The following is a 24,617-nucleotide window of genomic DNA, read 5'->3' as shown; positions in this document are numbered from 1 at the left end:
TAATGAGGGTCTGCAGGCAGCAGTGAAGATGGAGGAGAGCAGTACAATAATGAGGGTCTGCAGGCAGCAGTGAAGAGGGTGTAGAGCAGTACAATAATGAGGGTCTGCAGGCAGCAGTGAAGATGGCGGAGAGCGGTACAATAATGAGGGTCTGCAGGCAGCAGTGAAGATGGCGGAGAGCGGTACAATAATGAGGGTCTGCAGGCAGCAGTGAAGATGGTGGAGAGCGGTACAATAATGAGGGTCTGCAGGCAGCAGTGAAGATGGTGGAGGTCCCTTGCAAGTCTGGGGCTGCATTTCAGCAACTGGATTTGGTCAGGATTAATGGTGTCCTCAGTGCTGAGAAATACAAGCAGATACTTATCCATCATGTGATACCATCGGAGGCATCCGATTCTGCAGCAGGAAAACGACTCCAAACATCCAGCCAATGTCATCAAGAACTATCTTCAGGGTAGAGGTCTCCTGGAAGTGATGATATGGCCCCTCAGAGCCCTGATCTCCGCACTATCCGGTCTGTCTGGGATTACATGAAGAGACAGAAGGATCTGAGCAAGCCTACATCCATCTGTGGTTACTTCTCCAAGACGTCTGGAGCAACCTCCCTGCAGAGCTCCTTCATATACAGGGTGGAAGTATCTAGAAGATCTGAGGCTGAAGGTAAAGGGCGGTCACCGAATACTGATTGGATTCAGCTTTCTCTTTTCTTCCTTTACAAAATAAACCATTAACACTTCTATTTCCGGAGACAATCTTACTCGGCAGCACCTTTTCCACACCTGTCTAAAACTTTTGCACAGTACAGTATGTGTCAGGGATAATCCACACAGTTATCACACTCTCTCAGTAGTGCAGCCTCACGCTTTGGGTCTGTAATGTTCAGCAATCAGCTCGACCTTAGAGGCCCTTGTTGTCTGGGGCAGCACCCTATGACCAGGTCGACATGGCACCTCGGAGCTAACACCCATATAGGGTGTGACGGACGATGCCGGACCTGGAGACGCAGGGCGCGTGTTGTACATCTCACCTGACGTCAGACTGCTTCCCAAATAGCAGATGCTTCAGCACACAGGCCTGAACGGCAGCCAGGACACCGCAGGGGCCACCCTACAAGAGACATTCATGTTGAAAATCACAACCCACCCTAGAAAAGAAGGCATAATGCACATGCTCTCAAAGTGCACCTAGTCGTGCATCATGAGGGTTGTAGTACCCGCTTTGGTATCACTATGATGAATTTAACAGGGGTGAACGCAGAAATATAAAGGGGGTTTCCACAATGAATACAGCAAAATGACCCCCTCGGCCTTACACAGACTGTCCCTGTATTATGCACACGGGTCACAAGGGTTTACACCTATTCTGGCTAGGGGTTAACGCAGGTGGTTAAAGGGGTGGTCCGGGTTCAGCGCTGAAGCCGGACATACCCAGAAATTCACCCAGGAAGCCCCCCTGACAAGAGCACGCAAAGGCATTTTGTGGAGTTCCAATGACAAACCGGGCTCTCCTTGGGGCTGCCGGGGGGAGGCTTCCGCCCAGCACTGAGCCCGGTGACGTCACCAGCACTGATGGGCGGGCTTTAGCGCTGCCCTAGCCTGTAAAACGATCTGGTGACATCACCGAACACGCTACTGGGCGAAAACCGCCGCCCGGCAGTGTGTTAGGCCTCATGCACACGACTGTTGTTCTGGTCTGAATCTGAGCCGCAGTTTTTGAAGCTCGGGTGCGGACCCATTCACTTCAATGGGGCCGCAAAAGATGCGGACAGCCCTCTGTGTGCTGTCCACATCCGTTGCTCCGTTCCGTGGCCCCGCAAAAAAAAATATAACCTGTCCTATTCTTGTCCGTTTTGCGGACAAGAATAGGCATTTCTACAATGGGCCGCCTGTTCCGTTCCGCAAATTGCGGAAGGCACACGGACGGCTCCCGTGTTTTGCAGATCCGCAATCTGTGAGGTGCAAAAAACGGAACGGTCGTGTGCATGAGGCCTTATAGTAAATAAAAGAGCCCTTGCCCTGCGCAGATCAAGGGAGAGCATCGGAGCTCCGATGCTCATGTCGGGGGGGGCTGCCGGGGGGAGGCTTCCGCCCAGCAGTGAGCCCGGTGACATCACCAGCACTGATGGGCGGCCTTTAGCACTGAGCGATCCTGCGCAGGACAAGGGAGAACTTTGGAGCATGAACTGCTCCGATGCTCATGTCGGGGGGGCTGCCTGGGTGTTTTTCCGTCTGCGCTGCCCCCCCACAAGGACAGTACTGGAGCCCTCTACTGCCTATATAAAGACATGCAGAGCTCAAACTGGAGGTGGGGGTGACAGGGTCCCCCCCGCGTGTGAATAGCTTGTGACTGGGGGGTACACAGGGGCACACGGACAGCATTACCTTTTTCTGTACAATGCCGTACTTCAGGTTCTTGGTGTTACTGAAAGTAAAACTCTGAATTTTCCATTCCTCACTGAAGCAGCGAAGAGCCGAACCGAAGAGCAGCTTCTTTAGTTCCTGCAGAATGAGCATTCAGAGCAGGTGTCAGTCCACACCACAGTTCTGGCATTTTATTCATAGACCAGGAGGCGGGCTGTAGAGCAGGGAATCGTGGGAGAACGTAGGACCGGTGATTATACTAGGAGGCTGTGGGGTCCCCTGGGGGACATCTTTAAGATGGCGCCCCCTCCACGCTCACATACATTACTACGTCTTCCACTTACCGTCGCTTGCTGCAAATCTATTGGTTTTCCTTCGACCTGAGATTTACTTCTCGTGAGGAGAGACGGGATCTTGGCCGAATCATCCAAGAGCAAATCTTCCTCCACGTCATCTGAAGGTGGAAGCGAAAAACAGCGGGTGAGACGAGAGGTAGAGCAGGACCTGCTACAATGTGTCAGCATCATCACTCCTGAAATACTCAGTCTGGGAATAGCGGGGCCTCCAGCAGCACAGAGTATGTCAGGAGAGGATTGTGCTGCTCCTGTGGTAAGTCACAGACTGGGAAGAGCGGGGTCTCCAGCAGAACAGAGTATTTCAGGAGAGGACTGTGCTGATCCTGTGGTAGGTCACTGGGAAGAGCGGGTCTCAGATATTCCTGAGATATTCCCCAAAAATGCATTAGCCAATAGAAGCTTGGTCACATGACCCTTATCAGCCAATAGAGCTTGCACGTCCTCCAGCCTCCACATACACAGTTTTACTCCAGGTTTCCATAACAACCCAGCCATTTAGCCTCACTGCTGTAGGAGAGCTTTAAAGGAAATCTGTCACCAGGATAATTGCGATTGCAGTAAAGCCCTGGCCTAATAGCACTTAGTATCTTATTTCCAGATGGGCCTTTGTTCCAGCAATAGATCTTTTTATCCTCTGAAAATCCAGTTTATTTGGTATGCAAATGAGCCAGTAAGGTGCCCAGAGGGGTGCAACTCTTGCAGGAAGGAGCACAGACACGCCCCCTGCCACAATGTGTCCACCCTCAAAAGATGAACTTAAAACCCGGCCCCCAGGCCCCACTAGGCGACGCCCCGATCTGGTTAGGCCACACCCCCTCCCACTCCCGAGCCGAAGGGGATTGAAAAGATTAAGGTAAAAAATCAACTTCTGTCAGCTGTAGGTTGTGGGAGGGAGGGCGACTTTCTCCTGCAGCTCACATTCAGACAGCACAGTGCTGCTGTCAGAGTGAACTGTTTTAGAAGGAAGACGTCCCCTCTGGTTAGACCACGCCCCCTACCACTCCTCAGCCGACACGGATTGAAAAAATGAAGTTAAAAATCAACTTCTGTCATCTGCAGGGGAGGGAGGGACGGCGACTTTCTCCCTGCAGCTCACACTCAGACAGCACTGTGCTGCTGTCAGAGTGAGCTGTTCAAAAGGACATCCTTGTGTCCGTCCAGGCCCTGCGCCAGACGGAGGACAGGGAGTCTGAAAGCGGGACTGTCCAGCCTAAAACCGGACCTCTGGCCACCCTAGGGGTAGGCTGCTGTGGAAGTTACAGTTAAGGGGATGGTCCGCTATGGAGGTCAGTGTTAAGGGGCAGATTGTTGTAAAGGCCACTGTTGAGGGGGAGGGCCCCTGTGGAGGTCACTGTCAAGGGCGTGGAGTGCTGTGAAACTCACTGTTTAAGGGGAAGGCTGCTGTAAAGGTCAAAGTTAAGGGGGTGGGCTGCTGTGGAGGTCCAATTTTAAGGGACGGGGCACTGTGGGGGGGGGGGGGGTCAGTGTTAAGGGGTGAGGGCTGTGGAGGTCACTGTTAAGGGGGCGGGGTGCTGTAGATGTCACTGTTATAGTGGCGCCTTCAGCTAGTATTTCATATCTCTCCCGTGAGATCAGCAAATCCCCACCTGACTGTAAGGCAACTGGCTGCAGCAGAAGCCCTCCCCTACTGCTCGGTCAAAGGCAAGCACGTTTCAGGAGTTCAGGACTGCTTTACATGTTCACACATTGCATATCCTCAGGACAGGTCATCAATATCTGATCGGGGGTCTGACTCCTGGGACACCTGCCGATCAGCTGCTTGAAGACTTAGGGGCGCTCGGGCAAGTGCTACTTTCTCTTTAAAATGACCTGCGTGTGGTCACACTTGTAGACGCCGCGCAGCGCAATTACACCTTCTTCTAACATTCAAGTGAATGGGACGAGCCGCTGTGGTTACGCTGCGCACCCGCTGCAAAGGAGAGGGCGCGCAGGTAATTTTGAAGCAGTAGCAGCACCCCTACCTCTTCAACCAGTTGATCGTCAGGGGGTGCCGGGTGTCAGACCCCCGCCGATTTGATATTGATGATCTATCCTGAGGATATTCTGCACAACCCCTTTAAAAACTGAGGACCCCTGAGCTGCAACACAACAATGCTAACCACTGAGCCACCATGCCATATCCCCAAAACAGCGCCACACCTACCCACAGGCTGTGCACAGCATTACAGGTCAGCCCTATTCACTTCAACGGGGCCAAGCTGTAATACCAGACACAACCTATGAACTGGTGTGGCGCTGTTTGTGAAAGAATACCCCTGGAATAATACTGAACACCCCTTTAACAATTCTGCCTCATGTGGACCCAGACTAGCGGTACAGCAGATGTGGCCCTATAGTGCTCTGCCGTACCATATTATAATGACTTATCCGGGCCCCCACACGTTGTGGACCCCTCTAGTAACTGTATGAGACGAGGTGCTCACCCAGCCGCAGGTCGTCTTCGCCATCTTCCCGTGTAATCGATGTGTATGACTTCCTGCAGGAAACAGACGGGTTATAGGTTATCATATAGAAGTAATAACATTGTGTATCTGGCGGCCGCTCGCAGAACGTCTCGCTGCCACAGGAAAAGTGTCTGCAGCTTCAAGGTCACCTATTGTCACGGCGGCTATTTGTGCCGTTCCCACCAACACCCTGTACGGAACACACTTTCTCCACAGCACATGGGTCTCATGGGTGATTACAGACCCTACCTGCTACAGAAATAAGGTGTATGCGCCTTTAAAGGGATTGTCCAGTATAGAAACCCCTTTCTGAGCTATCATCAGGGGGGTCCTCTGCTCTAGATGCCCACCTCTGGGCCCGAGCGGTTACAAAGAGCGTCTCTCACTCTGGAGGACCTGTATTACAGACAACACATTGATGTGAAGGGACATTGTGTAATACTGCACTCCTCCTGCGGAGGTGCTGCAGGGAAAACACTCACTGCTAGGTTCCTCCACAGATCACAGCTGATCGCCGGGGTTTAGCAGGAGGACACTCGGTGATCAGTCTATTGTCCAAAGTGTCGACCCCCTTTAAAGGGTTTCTGTCACCACAATTTGTGCTATTAAGCAGGCTGACACTATACACGAGCAAATGTCACCTGAATTTAACTCTGCTATTCTTATTTTTTTTTCAGTGTGCCCCCGTTTTTGTGCATTTATAACTTATTATATGCCAATTTGCCTCTAGGAGCGGGGAGGGGGGGGGGGGGTTGCACCTGCTCCTATAGGCTCCGTTCTCCCACCTCATACCTGCTCCTATAGGCTCCGTTCTCCCACCTCATGTCACGCCCTTATACTCTTGATTGGCAGGGCCAGGCCGGTGTTGGTCTCTGTCTGCCGGGGAAATCGCGCGCCTGCGCCGTCCGGTTCAGTATTCACCGCAGGCACAGTGAACGGGATGGCGCAGGCGCGAGATTTCCCCGGCATACGTTTGCACATGTATAATGTCAGCCTGTTTAATAGCAAACGGGGCATCATACTGTGTGGGGGGGCCACTCAAGGGTACATCATACTGTGTGAGGGGGCCACTCAAGGGTACATCATACTGTGTGGGGGGGCCACTCAAGGGTACATCATACTGTGTGTGTGGGGGGGCACTCAAGGGTACATCATACTGTGTGGGGGGGGGGGCCACTCCAGGGTACATCATACTGTGTGGGGGGGGCCACTCAAGGGTACATCATACTGTGTGTGTGGGGGGGCACTCAAGGGTACATCATACTGTGTGGGGGGGGGGGCCACTCCAGGGTACATCATACCGTGTGGGGGGGGCCACTCAAGGGTACATCATACTGTGTGGGGGGGCCACTCAAGGGTACATCATACCGTGTGGGGGGGGGCCACTCAAGGGTACATCATACTGTGTGGGGGGGCCACTCAAGGGTACATCATACTGTGTGGGGGGGGGCCACTCCAGGGTACATCATACTGTGTGGGGGGCCACTCAAGGGTACATCATACTGTGTGGGGGCCACTTAAGACCTGTTTTACATCTGCGTTTTTAGATCCAGCAGGCTGTTCCGGGCGGGAATAACCAGCCAGATCCATTACTGCCGGAATCCCAGCCGTAACCTGGCAAATGTCAATAATTGGCCGGATGAAAACCGCAGCGCACATCAGTTTTTATCCGGCCAATTCTTGACACGTTCGTCGGGTTGCGGCTGGATCTCCGCCGGTCCCCATTATAGTGAAAGGGAGCGGCGAGTGGCAGCGGCAGTGCCGGATCCTGACATCTCATCATCAATAGCCTGCCGGTGTGAAACTAGCCTATGGGGGTGCCATCCTGTGTGGGGGGCACCAAGGGATCATCTTGCTGTGAGGGGGGCACTCAGGCGACATTCTACTAAGGGGCATCAAATGGGGTGGGGGGAGACAACATAATGTGTCAGGGTCACTAAAGGGGCATCACTCTCGTGAGGTGGCACTACTGTTTGGGGGGCATAAAGAGGATTGGGTGGAATTATTGTAAAATAAATTGCTGCAGCGCCCGATGTTAGATCCGAAGGGATGAGGGTGGTCCCCGTCCCCCCTCCACCAGCACTTTCTGCATGTCCCATGCCCGCTCTCAGGATGTCTTCTGAGGAGCTGCTGACATTTCTCTGACACTTCCTATTGTCTGAGACGTCCTCTCTTTGAAGACGTCTCGCAGACGACACAGAGGAAGAGCCACTAAGTGTAGCGATCAGACTGGATGTTATTACGGCGGGGACGTCTGCCCCGGGCGCCGATCTTCTGCAGGTAGTACGAAGGGCCCTCTGCTAGAGAAGGGGCCCCGCCCCAGAAGTAGATGATAACATGATTCACTGGTAGCTGTGGATGCCCCCCTATAGATGATGGAATATGCTAGCACCTTGTGATTGGCGAGGGCTCCGTCCTCTAGGGTCCTCACCAATCTTAAGAATAAATGGGCTTCTGCGCTGATTTGGTGCTGTGGTCCCTTCACTGGTTTTCCAAGAATATTGGGCCCCGACTGAAGGTCCTCTCACACGCCCAGAGGCCTGAGGTGCAATGAAGGAGCTGAAATCAAATCAACCCTGCAGCTCCTTCAGACGTGGGACTAGTGGGGGTCCCAAAAGTTATACTCCAGAGCTGCATTCACAATTCTGCTGGCTGCTACTTGGCAACAAGACACAACACCGCCAACTGAGCTGAGCCTCTAAAATGAGACAATTACTTTACAGGGTCACGTCCCAGAATAAAGTCACCAGCCGTGGTACACTGTGTCTTCAGGATAGGTCCTCAGTATCTGCTCAGTGAGGGTCCGACTCCCGGCACAGAAATGGATGGGCGCTGTGGCCTCCTCACACTATACCAAGCACAGCGCTGTCAGCTGTATAGTGGCTGTGCTTGGTATTGCAGTTTAGACCCATTCAATTGACTGGGACTGAACTGCAGAATAGCCATGTGACCAATGGACAGGACATTGCCCAAGCACTGCTACCACGGATGGTCAAGGGTGCCGCCGGAAGTCACCCCCCCCCAACGATCCGGTCATCACAAAGCCATGCAGACGACTGTATGTTTGGTCCACATCCGATTTGCAATTTTTAGAGATCGGATGAAAAGAACCACGCACTTCAACGGGGCCGCAAAAGAAGCGGACTGCACATCATGCGCTGTCCACATCCGCACGCCTGTTCTGTGGCCCCGCAAAAAAGATAGAACATGTCCTATTCTAGTGAGAAAGAAAATGTGGCATAAACGCAGCCGGAATCCGTGATTTGCGATTGTGTGCACGAGCCCAAATGAAGCCCATTTCGAAGCCGTACTGCTCGTCACCCAGCTTTCCCAGATGACGGAGGGATCGCTGTATGCGGACCCCGCTGCCTTACTGTCCCTCATATATATCGCTTACATCCTCAGGAACTTTCCAAGACACAGAAAAGGAAATTATAAACTCCATCCAGGCCAATGAATTGTCCCCGACGTATCCTCCGCTCCGGCCGCTCCTTCCCTATATGTCCCATGAATGCTTCCTGTCCCAGAGAACAGAACGTTCCCCGCACCAGAGATGGTGGACCATCGCCGCGCTACTTTAGGAGGTCCTGTGCAGAGCAGCGATCTGTCTTTGCTGCAGCCGGAACGCCACTCTTCTGATACAAAGCTCCAAATCTCCTGCATGATCAGAATTTCATTATTTAAAGGGAACCTGTCAGCAGGTGGCGCTATAAACTGCTCCCGCGCCAAAGATTCATCATTTTTAGCGCTGCGGACTTGCCACATGCAAATGACGGCTCGAAGGTCCACTGGGCGTATTCAGACCGTCTAGGAGTCCTGGTCAATATATTAAGCCCACGCCTGGACTGTCAATTGGCATGTGGGTGCTCAGGTGTAGGTAGAGCCGTGGATTTTGGTGATGGCCCCATAAGTGAAATCAGGACTGGTGCATGTGTAGATGAAGACAAGGGCCAACACTCTGCGCATGCGCAAGTTTTCAGTTCTACGTCAATGAATGGACCAGGTCTGACTAGGACAGACTGACCGGGACACTTAAAACTTCAAAGGGTTCCTTTTAAAGGGATTCCTCCAGGATGTAAACCTATCACCTGTCCACAGGATGGAGGATAGACGTCTAATCTATGGGGGTCCTCCAGCCACTGATCATGAGAAGCAGGGTCCTGCCTCGCCCTATATGAAAGTACGTGCAGCCACTCCACTCATCTAGAGGGGTACAAAACCGACACTAGACTGCCCCAGAGAACGCAGCGGTGGTTGTGCGCCCCCGTGTCCACAGCTTCTGCGCTGGGAGCGCTGTACGCACGTGTGCGCCACCACTCCATTCTCATAGGCAGCATCACTTTTGTGCCCCCGTTCTCGTGACTGCTGGGGATCTAAGCAGTCGGACCCCCAGAGATCAAACACTTACGGACAGAGGACAAGTGTTACTAGTGGCAGAACTCCTTTAAGCCACCAATTGCCTCTCCCGCGCTGCTAGCACAGTCCCGCAGGTGAACAGCCGCATGGGGGGGGTCAGCCCAGAAGGAACACCTCACGCGATCAGCGTTTGGCAGTATAAGGGGGGCTGCGTCCAGCCCTTGGCCCCCTATTCCCAGGCCGGGCCGGCTGTAGAGGTGCTGGAGGAGGCCGCACTATTCTTCCTTGGCTTCCTGTCTGCCAACACACAGGGGTACTGGCGTCAGCACAGGCTGGAAACACATGCTGGGCTTTATGAGGGGTCCGCGGCCTGCAGGATGTCAGGCTGGCACAGAGCGAGGAAGTAGTAAATGTGCCGGGTTATTTCAGGACTGGATGTCATTCCCACACCACATGTGCACACGAGTCATCTGTATGGCCCCGAGTGCACCCGGCGTCCGATATTCCTGCTACCGCTGCTCTGCAGCGCCCCCTATCTGACGCTCCTGCCAACCTGCACTACATCTACATAGAAGCAGTAGTGCAGAGTATCGCAGCTTCATCCCTGCACCACCGCCACTATATAAGATAATGGGGAGGAGAGGGCGAGCCCTGCGGACCCTTTAAACAGCTGACCGGCGGGAGCGGCGAGAATCGGACCCCCACAGAACACAGTCCATTAAAATTGTAACCACGGGCACCCCTTTAGGCCTCATTCACATGTTGTTTGGTGGTTTTTGGGGTGCGTTTGTTGCATTCTTATGGCACTTTTTACAAATAGTGTTTTAGTTTTTTTTTCTGCAACCCATGAGTTTTTAAACAGGAAAGTATGTGCCCCCCCCCCCTCTGATGTCACTTCATCTGTGAATCTATATAAAGAAAATTTAAAGACGCCATAAAAAAAACGCTTTTTTTCAAGCAAAAAAACCTTTTTAAAAAAAACTAAACAATGGATGGCTACAGATTAAAAACACCAGTAAAATGAACTGAAAAAAAATTAATAAAAATGCATGATGGAATATAAAAAAATAAAAAATAAACGCCCCGGACCCAAAATTGTCAATGGAGACAAAACGGAACTGAACGAAACTGAGTCACCAAAATGCATTCCGTTCGGTTGCGTCCCCATCGGAAGCAGCGTTATTCTGTCCGCGATGTGGTGTGGAGCAAGACGGATGCGTTTTCTATTGTGTCAGAGAAAACGGATCCGTCCCCAATGACTTACATTGTGTGCCAGGACGGATCCGTTTTCTCTGACACAATAGAAAACGTATCCGGATCCGTTCATGGTGGATGCATGTGGTTGTATTATGGTAACGGAAGCATTTTTGGAGATCCATGACGGATACGCAAAAAATGCTAATGTGAATGTAGCCTTAAGTTGCGCCACATTCATCACAAGGTGTGCGCTCCCCAATATATGTGGTGTATCTGTAGACTGGCCTAAAGACAGAAAAGTAAATCCACCCCGGTTACCCGCGAGCACAGATCTGCGCCATTTTGAGGCATCAGTAATAATAAATGTCAGAAAGTTGCTGGTCACGCCCCACCTACTTTCAGCGCTCCTTTTCAAAACTGCTCATTTTTGTGCAAATACGGTTGGGAAAAAACTGCTGCAAATCAACGTATCTATTCCCAGGACGTGCCGGGGAAACGCTGCTCATTCAGCACCCAGAGGAGAAGTCCTCTACTTCTTGGTTTATCCGTCTCTGGGAAAGCTGTGTGACCACTCACAAGTCACCCCCTCCGCTCCCACAGGGGGGCGGCACCCACGTTCTCCAGGCTAATAAGCAGGAGACAATATAGTGGGTTGTAAGCCTCATATCTACACGCCATTCAGGGATCTGGGAAAGCTGGGTGACCTGCACTATGGCCACGGGTATAGCTCTTGCAGGGGCTGACACCCATCCGACAACTGATGAGAGCGCCAGTGTGGGGTTACGTAAAGCTGGGTGACTACCAATGAGACCTGCAGGACATAGCACAATACAAGCGGGCGAGTCACGGCAGAACTGACGCCATGTGTGAGTCAGGACCCCAGGAAAGCTGGGTGACTAGATATAAGGACAGAATTTGGAACCCACCTTCCCTTGACAGCGGATGGCCATGCAGAGATACACCTGCACACACTAGGGGGCTATGTTATTGTATTACACGTCATTCAGACCTCCAGAAAAGCTGGGTGAGTAGCAGCAGGGCCCCACAGGTCGGCACCCAACACTTCTGAAGTCCTGAATGTTAGGTATTGATCTCTCCCTCTTATGATTAGAGGCGCTGACTTGGCGGCCATGTTGGTCGTCACCCAGCTTTCCCAGCAAGAACCAGTCCTCCATCACACAGGAACGGCTTTCCATTTATTACACAGCACAGACCAGGGCCGCAGCTGCACCTTAAAGACTCCTCGGGGGCGGAGCTGCACCTTAAAGACCCCTCCTCTCTAGGACGGCCCATAAGGGACTATAATCGGCCAAGTACACTACTCCTCCCAGCCAATTAAAAGCAGATATGGGTCACAAGACGCCCTCCATGACACCTAAGAAACTGAAAGTGTCCTGGGTCCATATGGGTGGGGGAGGGGTACTTACTGGGATTTTTAAGGGATGAAAGTGTAAACTGTTGGTATCGGACCGGTCACTACAGAGCAGTGCCGTCTGCCACTCCACCAGAGGGGGCGCAGTTTGCAACTCGAGGGAGAAAGGGGAGGGGCAATGTCTGTTTTACGATAATTGTGTGGGCGGGGGTTAGGAATGGGAAGTGGGTGTGGCATATCTGTCACAGCAGATACATGGGCGGGGTTTGGAAGGGGACACGGGCACCTGCCACTGTACCTGAAGTAGGCGGTCAGGCGACTGACACCGACCCGCTACTACTGATGGAATACCATAATGAACGTAGGGGCATTGGTCAGCAATCTCTGTACAACGCTGCAGGATACGATGGCGCTATTATAAATGAATAATCCTAATTCTGGCTGCCTGCAGTCACCACCAGGGGGAGCTCACACATACAGATGTATACAGCTCACAGGGAACTCAGCGATAAACCAGCCTTTCAAAAGCTGGACCCTCAGGATTTCCTGGAAAAGCTGGGTGACAACCAAAAGGCCCGCAGCTGAGGTTGTCACCCCATCTTCCGAGCAGCATAAGATCCTCAGATGTGTAATGCCAGCACCAACATACAGACGGGCATAATGATGTCCCAGTGATCACAGCTGATACCAGTGCAGCTGGGATCTCAGAGGAGCGGAGACCCTACAGCAAGATCCCCCCCGCCATGTAGGTGATCCGTAATATTCACAATGCCCCCCCACAATCCTCAGAAGACAGGCCAAGACCCGAAGAATGAACCACACATTGTATATAAACTCCTCAATAACTGAAAACCGGGTAAGAGCTGCCCCCTGGTGTCTGCACAGAAAACTGCAGCTCTGTAATTAGAAAATGTGGAGGTCATATTTAAAGGGGCTTTCCAGGACTTTAACATTGGGGGGGGGGGGGGGGGGGGGGAGGAGAAAAGCTTTTAACATAACTGTTCTATTAAACGCTGTGGCCGAGCTGCGGTAGCCGAATGCAGTCTACCTCTAATTCCCGGCTTCAGCTGCACTTGGGGCAGCTTTGCGGCAAGAACTTGTAAACCGCGGCCATTAGTATCACACCGCGTGCAGTTTCCATGGGTACGCTGCAATGTGCAACAGCGTCCTAAAGAGCAAGCGCAAATAGGGCTGAAACGATTACTTGATTTCATCAAGTAATTCAACACAAAAGGATTCGTTTGGGTCATGTGACCACGAAGCGGGAGTGAAGCGCTTGCTATTACTTACCGCTGCGTGGTCACCGGCCGGCCCGCACAGCTCTGCACTGGATCCTGACACATCGTCACGTCAAAGTGCACGTAAGCGCGCACTATGACCCGACGCTGTGTGGCGTCAGTGCAGCTCGCACAGAAGAAGATGGGAGGGGCTGTGGAGCGGCGCCCTTACAGGAAAGGACTGTTACTGGGGACATGGCTGGAGAGGGAGATGGTGGCACTGGGGGGCAAGCTGGTGGCAGTTGGCACTAGCAGGCAAGCTGATGGCACTGGGGTGGCAGCTGATGGCACTGGGGGTCTGATAAGTTTTTATAAAAAGGAAAACAGTTTATTCATGTTTACTTATTAGGATACTCGATTAGTTGTAAAAAGTCATCGATAGAATATTCGATTTCTAAAATAATTGTTTACTGCAGCCCTAAGTGCAAAACACACAAAACCATCTATGAGCAAGTGGTGACACCTAGTGGCCAATTAAGATACATACCAGCCCTGGAATATGCAAAGAAGTATGTCCTAGAACAGTGGTGGCAAACCTATGGCACGGGTGCCAGAGGCGGCACTCAGAGCCCTCTCTGTGGGCACCCACACCCTGGAAACAGTCTATGGTGTACCAATATGCCTTAGACTCTTCCTGCCATTCATCAGCGCAGGGCGCACTATGAACAGCACAGGCAGCGCACTGAATGTAGGCAGAGTATTCTAGGTAAAGTACATGGAAGAGACACTATATTGCACTGTAGAGCTCAGATTACATTGCTGTGTTGGCACTTTGCGATAAATAAGTGGGTTTTGGGTTACAGTTTGGGCACTCGGTCTGTAAAAGGTTCGCCATCACTGTCCTAGAACCAGCGGCACCTAATGGAAGTGGATCCCTACGAGTCAAGACCCAACCTGCCAACAAGACTTGGGATTTGACAAGGGAATATAACCAGGCCAGATATTTATCTGCAGACGGGGTGCCTGCCCCTCGTCAGTACGGAGTAGGATTCTGGCCTGGATATATTCTCTCGTCAAATCCCATGGCTTGTTCGAAAGACGGATCTTAACTCTTTGATAGGTGGCGCTGGTGACATAGTACCTTCTTGGAAGATACCTCTTTGCATATTCATTTCCCATGGAGCATTGCAGATAAGTCTCCATACAGGACTGGTCCATCAGCAGAATAGTGAGTGCAGCTCTGGAGTATAATACAGGATGTAACTCAGGATCAGTACAGGATAAGTAATGTATGTACACAGTGACTGCACCAGCAGAATAGTGAGTGCAGCTCTGGAGAATAATACAGGATGTAACTCAGGATCAGTACAGGATAAGCAATGTATATACACAGAGACTCCGCAAGCAGAATATTGAGTGCAGCTCTGGCATATAAGGCCTCATGCACACGACCGTTGTGTGCATCCGTGGCCGTTGTCCATTTATTTTCGCGGACCCATTGACTTTCAATGGGTCCGTGGAAAAAAAAAAAAAAAAATATATATTATTATAATAATAATAATAATAATAATAATAAATGCACCGTTTTGCAGCCACATCCGTGATCCGTGTATCCTGTCCGTCAAAAAAATAGGACCTGTCCTATTTTTTTGACGGACAACGGTTCACGGACCCATTCAAGTCAATGGGTCCTTGAAAAAACACGGATGCACACAAGATTGGCATCCGCGTCCGTGATCCGTGGCCGTAGGTTACTTTCATACAGACGGATCCGAAGATCCGTCTGCATAAAAGCTTTTTCAGAGCTGAGTTTTCACTTCGTGAAAACTCAGATCCGACAGTATATTCTAACACAGAGGCGTTCCCATGGTGATGGGGACGCTTCTAGTTAGAATATACTACGAACTGTGTACATGACTGCCCCCTGCTGCCTGGCAGCACCCGATCTCTTACAGGGGGCTGTGATCAGCACAATTAACCCCTCAGGTGCCGCACACTGTGCCACCAATGAGTTAAATACAATAGAGGGAGGGAGGGGGGGCCGCACACTGTGCCACTAATGATAATACAATAGAGGGAGGGAGGGGAGGGCCGCACTGGCCACCAAAGATATTAAAACTGGGGAGGGAGGGGGGTCTTGCCCCCTGCTGCCTGATCTCTTACAGGGGGATATGAGACGCACAAACCTGAGGGGTTAATTGTGCGTATCATAGCCCCTTGTAAGAGATCGGGTGCTGCCAGGCAGCAGGGGGCAGTCTTGTACACAGTTTGTAGTATATTCTAACTACAAGCGTCCCCATCACCATGGGAACGCTTCTGTGTTAGAATATACTGTCGGATATGAGTTTTCACGATGTAACTCAAATACGATGGTATATTCTAACATAGAGGCGTTCCCATGGGGATGCTTCAAGTTAAAATATACCATCCGATCCGATGGTATAAAAGGGACTTCTGACTTTACATTGAAAGTCAATGGGGACGGATCCGTTTGCAATTGCACCATATTGTGTCAACGTCAAATGGATCCGTCCCCATTGACTTGCATTGTAATTCAGGACGGATCCGTTTGGCTCCGCACGGCCAGGCGGACACCAAAACGACTTTTTTTTTCATGTCCGTGGATCCTCCAAAAATCAAGGAAGACCCACGGACGAAAAAACGGTCACAGATCACGGACCAACGGACCCCGTTTTGCGGACCGTGAAAAAAATACTGTCGGGTGCATGAGGCCTAATACAGTGTGCACAAGTGTACTGAGTGTGTAAACCTAACCATTATTGTAGCACCTAGGGTAAGACATTTTCCTCACTAAGCCCGACTGTACCGACTCCGGTATTCTTATCACACATCAGCGCGGTATACAGTGTGTGGTACATAGTATACAGCCGATGCACCCACCTTCTGGAAGCGTCTACACCTTCACTCTTCGATGGCTTTTGACGTTTTTCTTGTTCTGCTCCTACGGAAAGTCTCATCTTGAAGTCCCTGTAGGCGTCCGCCGCGCTCTCTGTTCCCTCCCCCGCAGAGCTGTGGGGCTGTTGCTTAGTAACAGAAGTGACGGACGGGTTCCTGGGCACTGAATTAGTGGAAGAGGCGATCAACAATTTGGCAGAAAATTCTTTGCCAAGTTGCAATGCAGGATTTGGGGGGCTGCTCGTGGGCTCCCCAGTCGTCCCTACTCCACCATTAATCAGGGGATCGTCTTTGGCTTGGACGGTCTGATAAGATGCAGAGGAGCGTCTCTGCCCCCTCTTCTTCAGTGACTCCTGAGGAAGAAATGACAGTGTGAAGGTTTTACATAAAGCAATAGACTGCGGCCCCCCAAACTCATGAACACGACCGTGCGCGCCCCGTGCTGTGGACCATAAATAGCGGTCCGCAATGCACCGGCGGCGTGAACCCTATATTACGGTGACTTGAATGGGTCTGCAATCCGCAATATACAGCAAAAGATAGGACGTTGCTTATCTTTTACGGTGTGGGGGAAAGGACCCGAAAGCCCACGTAAGTGCTTCGTAGCGATTCAGTGGGCTTCTGATCCGTGCCTCCGTTACGCAACACGCCATATCTTGCAGATTGTGGACCCATTCAAGGCATTATAGGATTCACACAGCCGGTGCCCGTATATTGTGCACCTGCTGACTGCGGTCCGCAATACGGGCACGGACCGCATATGGTCGTGTGAATGGGTCCTAACGGTTCCATTTTCTGGACCGCACATTGAGCAATAAACTCGCCATTCAGAAATAACAGCTAGGGAGATGCGACACTTTGTGTCTGGGAAGCAACCTGAGTGCGAGCTCTTATGGCGGCCATATTGGTTGTCACCCAGCTTTCCCAAATACAGATAAATTCAGAAACAGCCTGGATTTCCCTCTACAGACGCTGTGTCCGGTGTCACTCACCTCCTGGACACTGGCAATCGGACCAGACATCATCCCTCGTACAATCCTGCTAGATTTTGGCCTCGGACCCTCGGCCGGACCTTCCTGCGCCCTGGACGTCTCCCTTTTCACCTCTCTTGTTAGATTTGCTTCGTCTTTGTACGTTCTGCTGCTTTCTGTGCTGTTCTCGGATTTCGGGTAGTCTTCACGTGTAGCTTTGGGTCGATCCTTATGATAATACGATGGCTTATCGCTGCGGCTCCTGTAAGACGTATGGGGTTAAAGGGCTTGTCCAGAGCGAAAGGAAATAAAGCTTAGAGGGGTTGTCGTGGCATGAAGCGAGTGTTTCAGGTCACTGTAGGTTGCGTGTCCTATTAGCACTCCTTGGACAGTGGTATGACTTACTCCAAAATTCTTGGCTCATTAAAGGGGTTTTCTGGGATCCTCAGATTAGGTCATTAATATCAGATCCGCGGGGGTTCGGCACCCGGCACCCCAGCCGATCAGTCGCATGAAGGGACGGCACGCGCCATGAGCGTGTGCCATCTCCCTTCCCTCATCCTGCTCGCTGCTGCTATGTCTAGCTCGGTGAGCACTGCAGTTTCATGGTAAACATGAAGTCACAGGATGAGGAAGAGACGGCAGCCTTTACCGTGGCCTCTTCAAACAGCTGATCATCGGGGGTGCAGGGGGCCTGACCACCGCGACCTGAGGATAGGTCACTAATATATAACTCCAGGAAAAAAAAACTCCAAATCCCCTGCTTCCCTTCACACACCCATAGGGGTAACCTCGCATTCAAAATTTTTCAATGGATCATATTACATATGTCAATGCAAGTCTTTGGAGAGGGGGGGGGCTGAGCAGAAACACACACAAATGGAGGCTGCACAGGTTGGAGCTCAGCACAAGTGATTCATTCACAAAAACACAGGTTGGTACGTCTACGTAATGTCTTGCTTTTAAGTGATGGTGAGACGGTTAGGAAGCAGATTCTCCTCTACTTTCTCTGGCAGCTGGTCTCCAAACAACCGGTCTGAGAGAGCTGCAGACCAGATATTCAGCAAACACAAATGTAGGGAACAGGTAAGTTTTAGCACATAGGGAACGCCGTAAAAGAGTAAGCCATAAAACTGTGGTTGAATTGTGTTTGTTTTTTCAATTCCACCACACTGGAATTTTTTTCCAGCTTACCACTATATCACACGCTATATTAAATAGCGCCATTAGGAACAAGCCCTCACCCGGCTATGTGAATGGAAAAATAAAAAAGTTATGGCTCCGGGAAGGCAGAAAGTAAAAAAACTAAATATCACTTGGACAGGGATTAATGGCGAGCTCCTCTCTTCCACACACCAGAAGCGGCCACTAGGTGTCAGTAGAGGTGAGGCCGGCTGTACCTGTGGGTCACGCTGGAGTCGGACACGGCGGAGCTCTCGCCGGCGTCTTCATCGGAGAGGTCGTACACGTCCAGGGGTGGGGCCTCCGGCTCCTTCCGCCGATTTCCTCGGATGAATATCTTCGTGGCCTCCGTGTTTCGGTCTCCTGTCATTTTCAACATTTGATTTTTCCCAAAACTTTCGAGAAAATACTTTGTGATGAGCTCGAGGAGGGTCTTCAGGGGTCTGTCAGCCAACTGCGGAGAAATGAAAGCTCATTAACCTGTCGTTTACCGGTCCGTGGGAGTGCATCTGATAATCCGACACGTACACCAAAACACAAAGGGTTACTATAAAGCAAGGCCCCCGATCATCGGAATTTCTGAACTATCCAAGATCCTGGAGGGAAAGCGGATACAATGTATCAGCACGGGAGAGAGATGGGGCCCTCAAAGGGACGTCTAGGCCAACTGTAACAAACCCTCAGCTGTGAGAATTATTAGCTCTGGATGGGATTTCAGCCTCTGGATGTAACTAAGAATATTTGCATTCAATGACAACAAGCAGAGCTTCTATGGTCAGTATTATAGGGGTGACTGACCTCTCTGCCGCCGCCGCCCCCCCCCCCCATCACTTACCTTATTCTCTTTATATAAAGACTCCAGGTGCAGGACGCTCCTCAGCTCATTCCTATTGCTGATGCTTTGTGAGGAGCGAGGAAACTCCACCTCCAGAGCTGCGCTCGTCTTCTTTAACCCCTTAGGGGGAGATGATAAGAAAGTGGATCAGAACCGGTCATAACCAAATTCGTCCCAAACATCAAGACTCACCCTACAAAACGGCTGCTACAGAAAACCTACCACATCTGGGGGGCGAGAAGCAGGGGGCGCCGACACTTTCGGGGGGGCAGGGGGTACCAGCTCTTTCGGGGGGGGCGCCGACCCTCGGGAGGGCAGGGGCGGGGGCGCCAACCCTCGGGAGGGCAGAAAGGGACCCTCGGGAGAGCAGAAGCGGGGGCGCCGACCCTCGGGAGGGCAGGGGCGGGGGCGCCGACCCTCGGGAGGGCAGAAGCGGACCCACGGGAGGGCAGAAGCGGGGGCGCCGAGCCTCGGGAGGGCAGGGCGCCGACCCTCGGGAGGGCAGGGGCGGGGGCGCCGACCCTCGGGAGGGCAGGGGCGGGGGCGCCGACCCTCGGGAGGGCAGAAGCGGACCCTCGGGAGGGCAGAAGCGGGGGCGCCGACCCTCGGGAGGGCAGGGGCGGGGGCGCCGACCCTCGGGAGGGCAGGGGCGGGGGCGCCGACCCTCGGGAGGGCAGAAGCGGACCCTCGGGAGGGCAGAAGCGGACCCTCGGGAGGACAGAAGCGGGGGCGCCGACCCTCCATTTCTCTGGGCTGCAAAAAAAATTGACGACACCGACGGCAGCGCCAGATCTGACAACCGCCGCCTATAATATGGTACATTGCATTTCCGGCTTTTCTGACAGAATCTGCCACGCAGGCTCCTAACACAGGTGTGAACACCACCATAACCCTGCTTGAGGGCAGATAAAATTAAAAAAAGACCCAAAACAAACGACTTTTGACAATTTTATATCAAACTAGAAACATGTAAAGGAGACGTCTGTGTCGACTGCGAGGATCTGGCGACATTGGCGGCCATGACAGGTACCCAAGAGCTAGCACTCTAGGGTGACACCTAATACACATATACATCTATATGGAGCAGCGCTCTGCAGATGCCCAGTTTCAGTAAAACTACAACTCCCAGCATATCCTCAGATGCCAAAGCTTCAGAAGATGCTGGGAGCTGTAGTTCTCCCCTAGCTGCAGTCATCTCTATCAGCCGTACCTTCCTGCTCAGAAACTCCCTGACCAGGGACGACGCCACGGCCTCCACGAAGCTCTGCTCCATGCCGGCTCCCTCAGGCCCGGCTCCCCATCCCCAGGCTCCGGTACCGCAGGCCGCACAGCCTGTTTAGCCGCGGTTACCATGGAGACCGAGCGGTCACTTCCTGTCTGCGCTCAGCGCTCGCCATCTAGTGGCCGAATCTGGAAATGCGCAGTAATGTAGAGGCGGCTGCTGCAATGGGAGGTGGCAAATACATAAGAAATACATGATATTATCCAGAAATAGAAAATCTTATCAGTGTATTGACCCTACCTCAAAAGTATGTAATTCACAGGGAGGTCTGGGGGCTGTGTATGTAATATGGGGGCCACAAAGCCACAGGTGAGGGGATAAAGGCCATGACAGCAATTTTATCAATACATTACAACTCAGGCGAGTATTAGGAGGTTCTGCAGCAACTGAGGTGAGTATTAGGAGGTTCTTCAGAAGATGCAATGTGTATTATGAGGTTCTGCAGCAGCTGAGGTGTATATTAGAAGGTTCTGCAGTGGCTGGGGTATTTATTATGAGGTTCTGCAGCAGCTGGGTCTTTATTATGAGGTTCTGCAGCAGCTGAGGTGTGCATTATGAAGTTCTGCAGCAGCTGAGGTGTGCATTATGAGGTTCTGCAGCAGCTGAGGTGTGCATTATGAGGTTTTGCAGCAGCTGTGTGTATTAAGAGGTTCTGCAGCAGCTGGGGTGTGTATTAGGAGGTTCTGCAGCGGCTGGGGTGTTTCTTATAAGGTTCTGCCCCAGTTGAGATTTATATTATGAGGTTCTGCAGCAGATGAGGTGTGCATTATGAGGTTCTGCAGCAGATGAGATGTGTATTAGGAGGTTCTGCAGCAGATGAGGTGTGTATTAGGAGGTTCTGCAGCAGCTAAGGTGTGTATTAGGAGGTTCTGCAGCAGCTGAGGTGTGTCTTGGAGGTTCTGCAGCAGCTGAGGTGTATTAGGAGGTTCTGCAGCAGCTGAGGTGTATTAGGAGCTTCTGCAGCAGATGAGGTGTGTATTAGGAGGTTCTGCAGCAGCTGAGGTGTATTAGGAGGTTCCGCAGCAGATGAGGTGTGCATTAGGAGGTTCTGCAGCAGCTGAGGTGTATTAGGAGGTTCTGCAGCAGCTGAGGTGTGTATTAGGAGGTTCTGCAGCAGCTGAGGTGTGTCTTGGAGGTTCTGCAGCAGCTGAGGTGTATTAGGAGGTTCTGCAGCAGATGAGGTGTGTATTAGGAGGTTCTGCAGCAGCTAAGGTGTGTATTAGGAGGTTCTGCAGCAGCTGAGGTGTGTCTTGGAGGTTCTGCAGCAGCTGAGGTGTATTAGGAGGTTCTGCAGCAGCTGAGGTGTATTAGGAGCTTCTGCAGCAGATGAGGTGTGTATTAGGAGCTTCTGCAGCAGATGAGGTGTGTATTAGGAGGTTCTGCAGCAGCTGAGGTGTATTAGGAGGTTCCGCAGCAGATGAGGTGTGCATTAGGAGGTTCTGCAGCAGCTGAGGTGTATTAGGAGGTTCTGCAGCAGCTGAGGTGTGTATTAGGAGGTTCTGCAGCAGCTGAGGTGTGTCTTGGAGGTTCTGCAGCAGCTGAGGTGTGTATTAGGAGGTTCTGCAGCAGATGAGGTGTGTATTAGGAGGTTCTGCAGCAGCTGAGGTGTGTCTTGGAGGTTCTGCAGCAGCTGAGGTGTATTAGGAGGTTCTGCAGCAGCTGAGGTGTATTAGGAGGTTCTGCAGCAGATGAGGTGTGTATTAGGAGCTTCTGCAGCAGATGAGGTGTGTATTAGGAGGTTCTGCAGCAGCTGAGGTGTATTAGGAGGTTCAGCAGCAGATGAGGTGTGCATTAGGAGGTTCTGCAGCAGCTGAGGTGTATTAGGAGGTTCTGCAGCAGCTGAGGTGTGTATTAGGAGGTTCTGCAGCAGCTGAGGTGTGTCTTGGAGGTTCTGCAGCAGCTGAGGTGTATTAGGAGGTTCTGCAGCAGATGAGGTGTGTATTAGGAGGTTCTGCAGCAGCTGAGGTGTGTCTTGGAGGTTCTGCAGCAGCTGAGGTGTATTAGGAGGTTCTGCAGCAGCGCAGCTGAGGTGTATTAGGAGGTTCTCGCAGCAGATGAGGTGTGCATTAGAGGTTCTGCAGCAGCTGAGGTGTATTAGGAGGTTCTGCAGCAGCTGAGGTGTATTAGGAGGTTCTGCAGCAGATGAGGTGTGTATTAGGAGGTTCTGCAGCAGCTAAGGTGTGTATTAGGAGGTTCTGCAGCAGCTGAGGTGTGTCTTAGGAGGTTCTGCAGCAGCTGAGGTGTATTAGGAGGTTCTGCAGCAGCTGAGGTGTATTAGGAGCTTCTGCAGCAGATGAGGTGTGTATTAGGAGCTTCTGCAGCAGATGAGGTGTGTATTAGGAGGTTCTGCAGCAGCTGAGGTGTATTAGGAGGTTCCGCAGCAGATGAGGTGTGCATTAGGAGGTTCTGCAGCAGCTGAGGTGTATTAGGAGGTTCTGCAGCAGCTGAGGTGTGTATTAGGAGGTTCTGCAGCAGCTGAGGTGTGTCTTGGAGGTTCTGCAGCAGCTGAGGTGTATTAGGAGGTTCTGCAGCAGATGAGGTGTGTATTAGGAGGTTCTGCAGCAGCTGAGGTGTGTCTTGGAGGTTCTGCAGCAGCTGAGGTGTATTAGGAGGTTCTGCAGCAGCTGAGGTGTATTAGGAGCTTCTGCAGCAGATGAGGTGTGTATTAGGAGCTTCTGCAGCAGATGAGGTGTGTATTAGGAGGTTCTGCAGCAGCTGAGGTGTATTAGGAGGTTCCGCAGCAGATGAGGTGTGCATTAGGAGGTTCTGCAGCAGCTGAGGTGTATTAGGAGGTTCTGCAGCAGCTGAGGTGTGTATTAGGAGGTTCTGCAGCAGCTGAGGTGTGTCTTGGAGGTTCTGCAGCAGCTGAGGTGTATTAGGAGGTTCTGCAGCAGATGAGGTGTGTATTAGGAGGTTCTGCAGCAGCTGAGGTGTGTCTTGGAGGTTCTGCAGCAGCTGAGGTGTATTAGGAGGTTCTGCAGCAGCTGAGGTGTATTAGGAGCTTCTGCAGCAGATGAGGTGTGTATTAGGAGCTTCTGCAGCAGATGAGGTGTGTATTAGGAGGTTCTGCAGCAGCTGAGGTGTATTAGGAGGTTCCGCAGCAGATGAGGTGTGCATTAGGAGGTTCTGCAGCAGCTGAGGTGTATTAGGAGGTTCTGCAGCAGCTGAGGTGTGTATTAGGAGGTTCTGCAGCAGCTGAGGTGTGTCTTGGAGGTTCTGCAGCAGCTGAGGTGTATTAGGAGGTTCTGCAGCAGATGAGGTGTGTATTAGGAGATTCTGCAGCAGCTAAGGTGTGTATTAGGAGGTTCTGCAGCAGCTGAGGTGTGTCTTGGAGGTTCTGCAGCAGCTGAGGTGTATTAGGAGGTTCTGCAGCAGATGAGGTGTGCATTAGGAGGTTCTGCAGCAGCTGAGGTGTATTAGGAGGTTCTGCAGCAGCTGAGGTGTGTATTAGGAGGTTCTGCAGCAGCTGAGGTGTGTCTTGGAGGTTCTGCAGCAGCTGAGGTGTATTAGGAGGTTCTGCAGCAGCTGAGGTGTGTATTAGGAGCTTCTGCAGCAGATGAGGTGTGTATTAGGATGTTCTGCAGCAGCTGAGGTGTATTAGGAGGTTCTGCAGCGTGTGGGTATAAGTATGTTACTGGTAGGGGTACAACCACTGCACCCCCACCCGTCTCTGTCTCCGAGTGAATGGCGTCATGGTCACACATGCCTTGTGTCACAACCTTCCAGCTTTTTGAAAAGCCCAAGAAAGGATGACAGCCGCTGCACGGGTAGCGCGCCTCGTACAATTATTTTTACACTGAGCCACATCCCTCACTCTGTGAGTCTATACGTGTTCTGTCCCTTTAGTGCCGCACACAGTGGTCATGCCCCCTTAGTGCCCCATCAAAGAAAGAATGCCCTGTTCCTGCTCTCTTTACAGTGTTGAAGCCCCTGCAGTGTTAATAAAATAAGAATGTAATACTCGCCCAGCCCGTTCCCCATCAGTCCTGTGATGTCAGTGCATCGCTCCTGTGTCACCACTGCGTGCAGCTGTATATGAAATCGATCCTGGGGATGTGGGACTGCAACTGAAATCCGTGACTGTCCCCCTGGATCTCGGACGGTTGGC

General features: G+C 51.8%; 1 protein-coding gene across 1 annotated transcript in view; it reads right to left on the bottom strand.

The window, feature by feature from the left end:
• MINDY4 (MINDY lysine 48 deubiquitinase 4) overlaps positions 1-20,562 on the bottom strand; it is a 65,050-nt gene extending 44,488 nt beyond the window's left edge. The window contains exons 1-9 of the mRNA XM_044294073.1: positions 20,438-20,562; positions 19,228-19,347; positions 18,611-18,846; positions 17,232-17,472; positions 16,225-16,592; positions 5,161-5,213; positions 2,705-2,814; positions 2,382-2,498; positions 1,028-1,107 (exon numbers count right to left, since the gene is read on the bottom strand). Of these exons, the coding sequence (XP_044150008.1) occupies positions 1,028-1,107; positions 2,382-2,498; positions 2,705-2,814; positions 5,161-5,213; positions 16,225-16,592; positions 17,232-17,472; positions 18,611-18,846; positions 19,228-19,347; positions 20,438-20,500 (1,388 nt within the window). The 5' untranslated portion in view covers positions 20,501-20,562. The remainder of the gene's footprint in view (positions 1-1,027; positions 1,108-2,381; positions 2,499-2,704; positions 2,815-5,160; positions 5,214-16,224; positions 16,593-17,231; positions 17,473-18,610; positions 18,847-19,227; positions 19,348-20,437) is intronic.
• Between the last annotated feature and the right edge of the window lie 4,055 nt (positions 20,563-24,617).

The sequence above is a fragment of the Bufo gargarizans genome, chromosome 5, assembly GCF_014858855.1.
Source record: "Bufo gargarizans isolate SCDJY-AF-19 chromosome 5, ASM1485885v1, whole genome shotgun sequence".
Lineage (NCBI taxonomy): Eukaryota > Metazoa > Chordata > Amphibia > Anura > Bufonidae > Bufo > Bufo gargarizans.
Note: the sequence above shows the minus strand (reverse complement) of the source record. Positions and strands in the feature narration are given on the sequence as shown.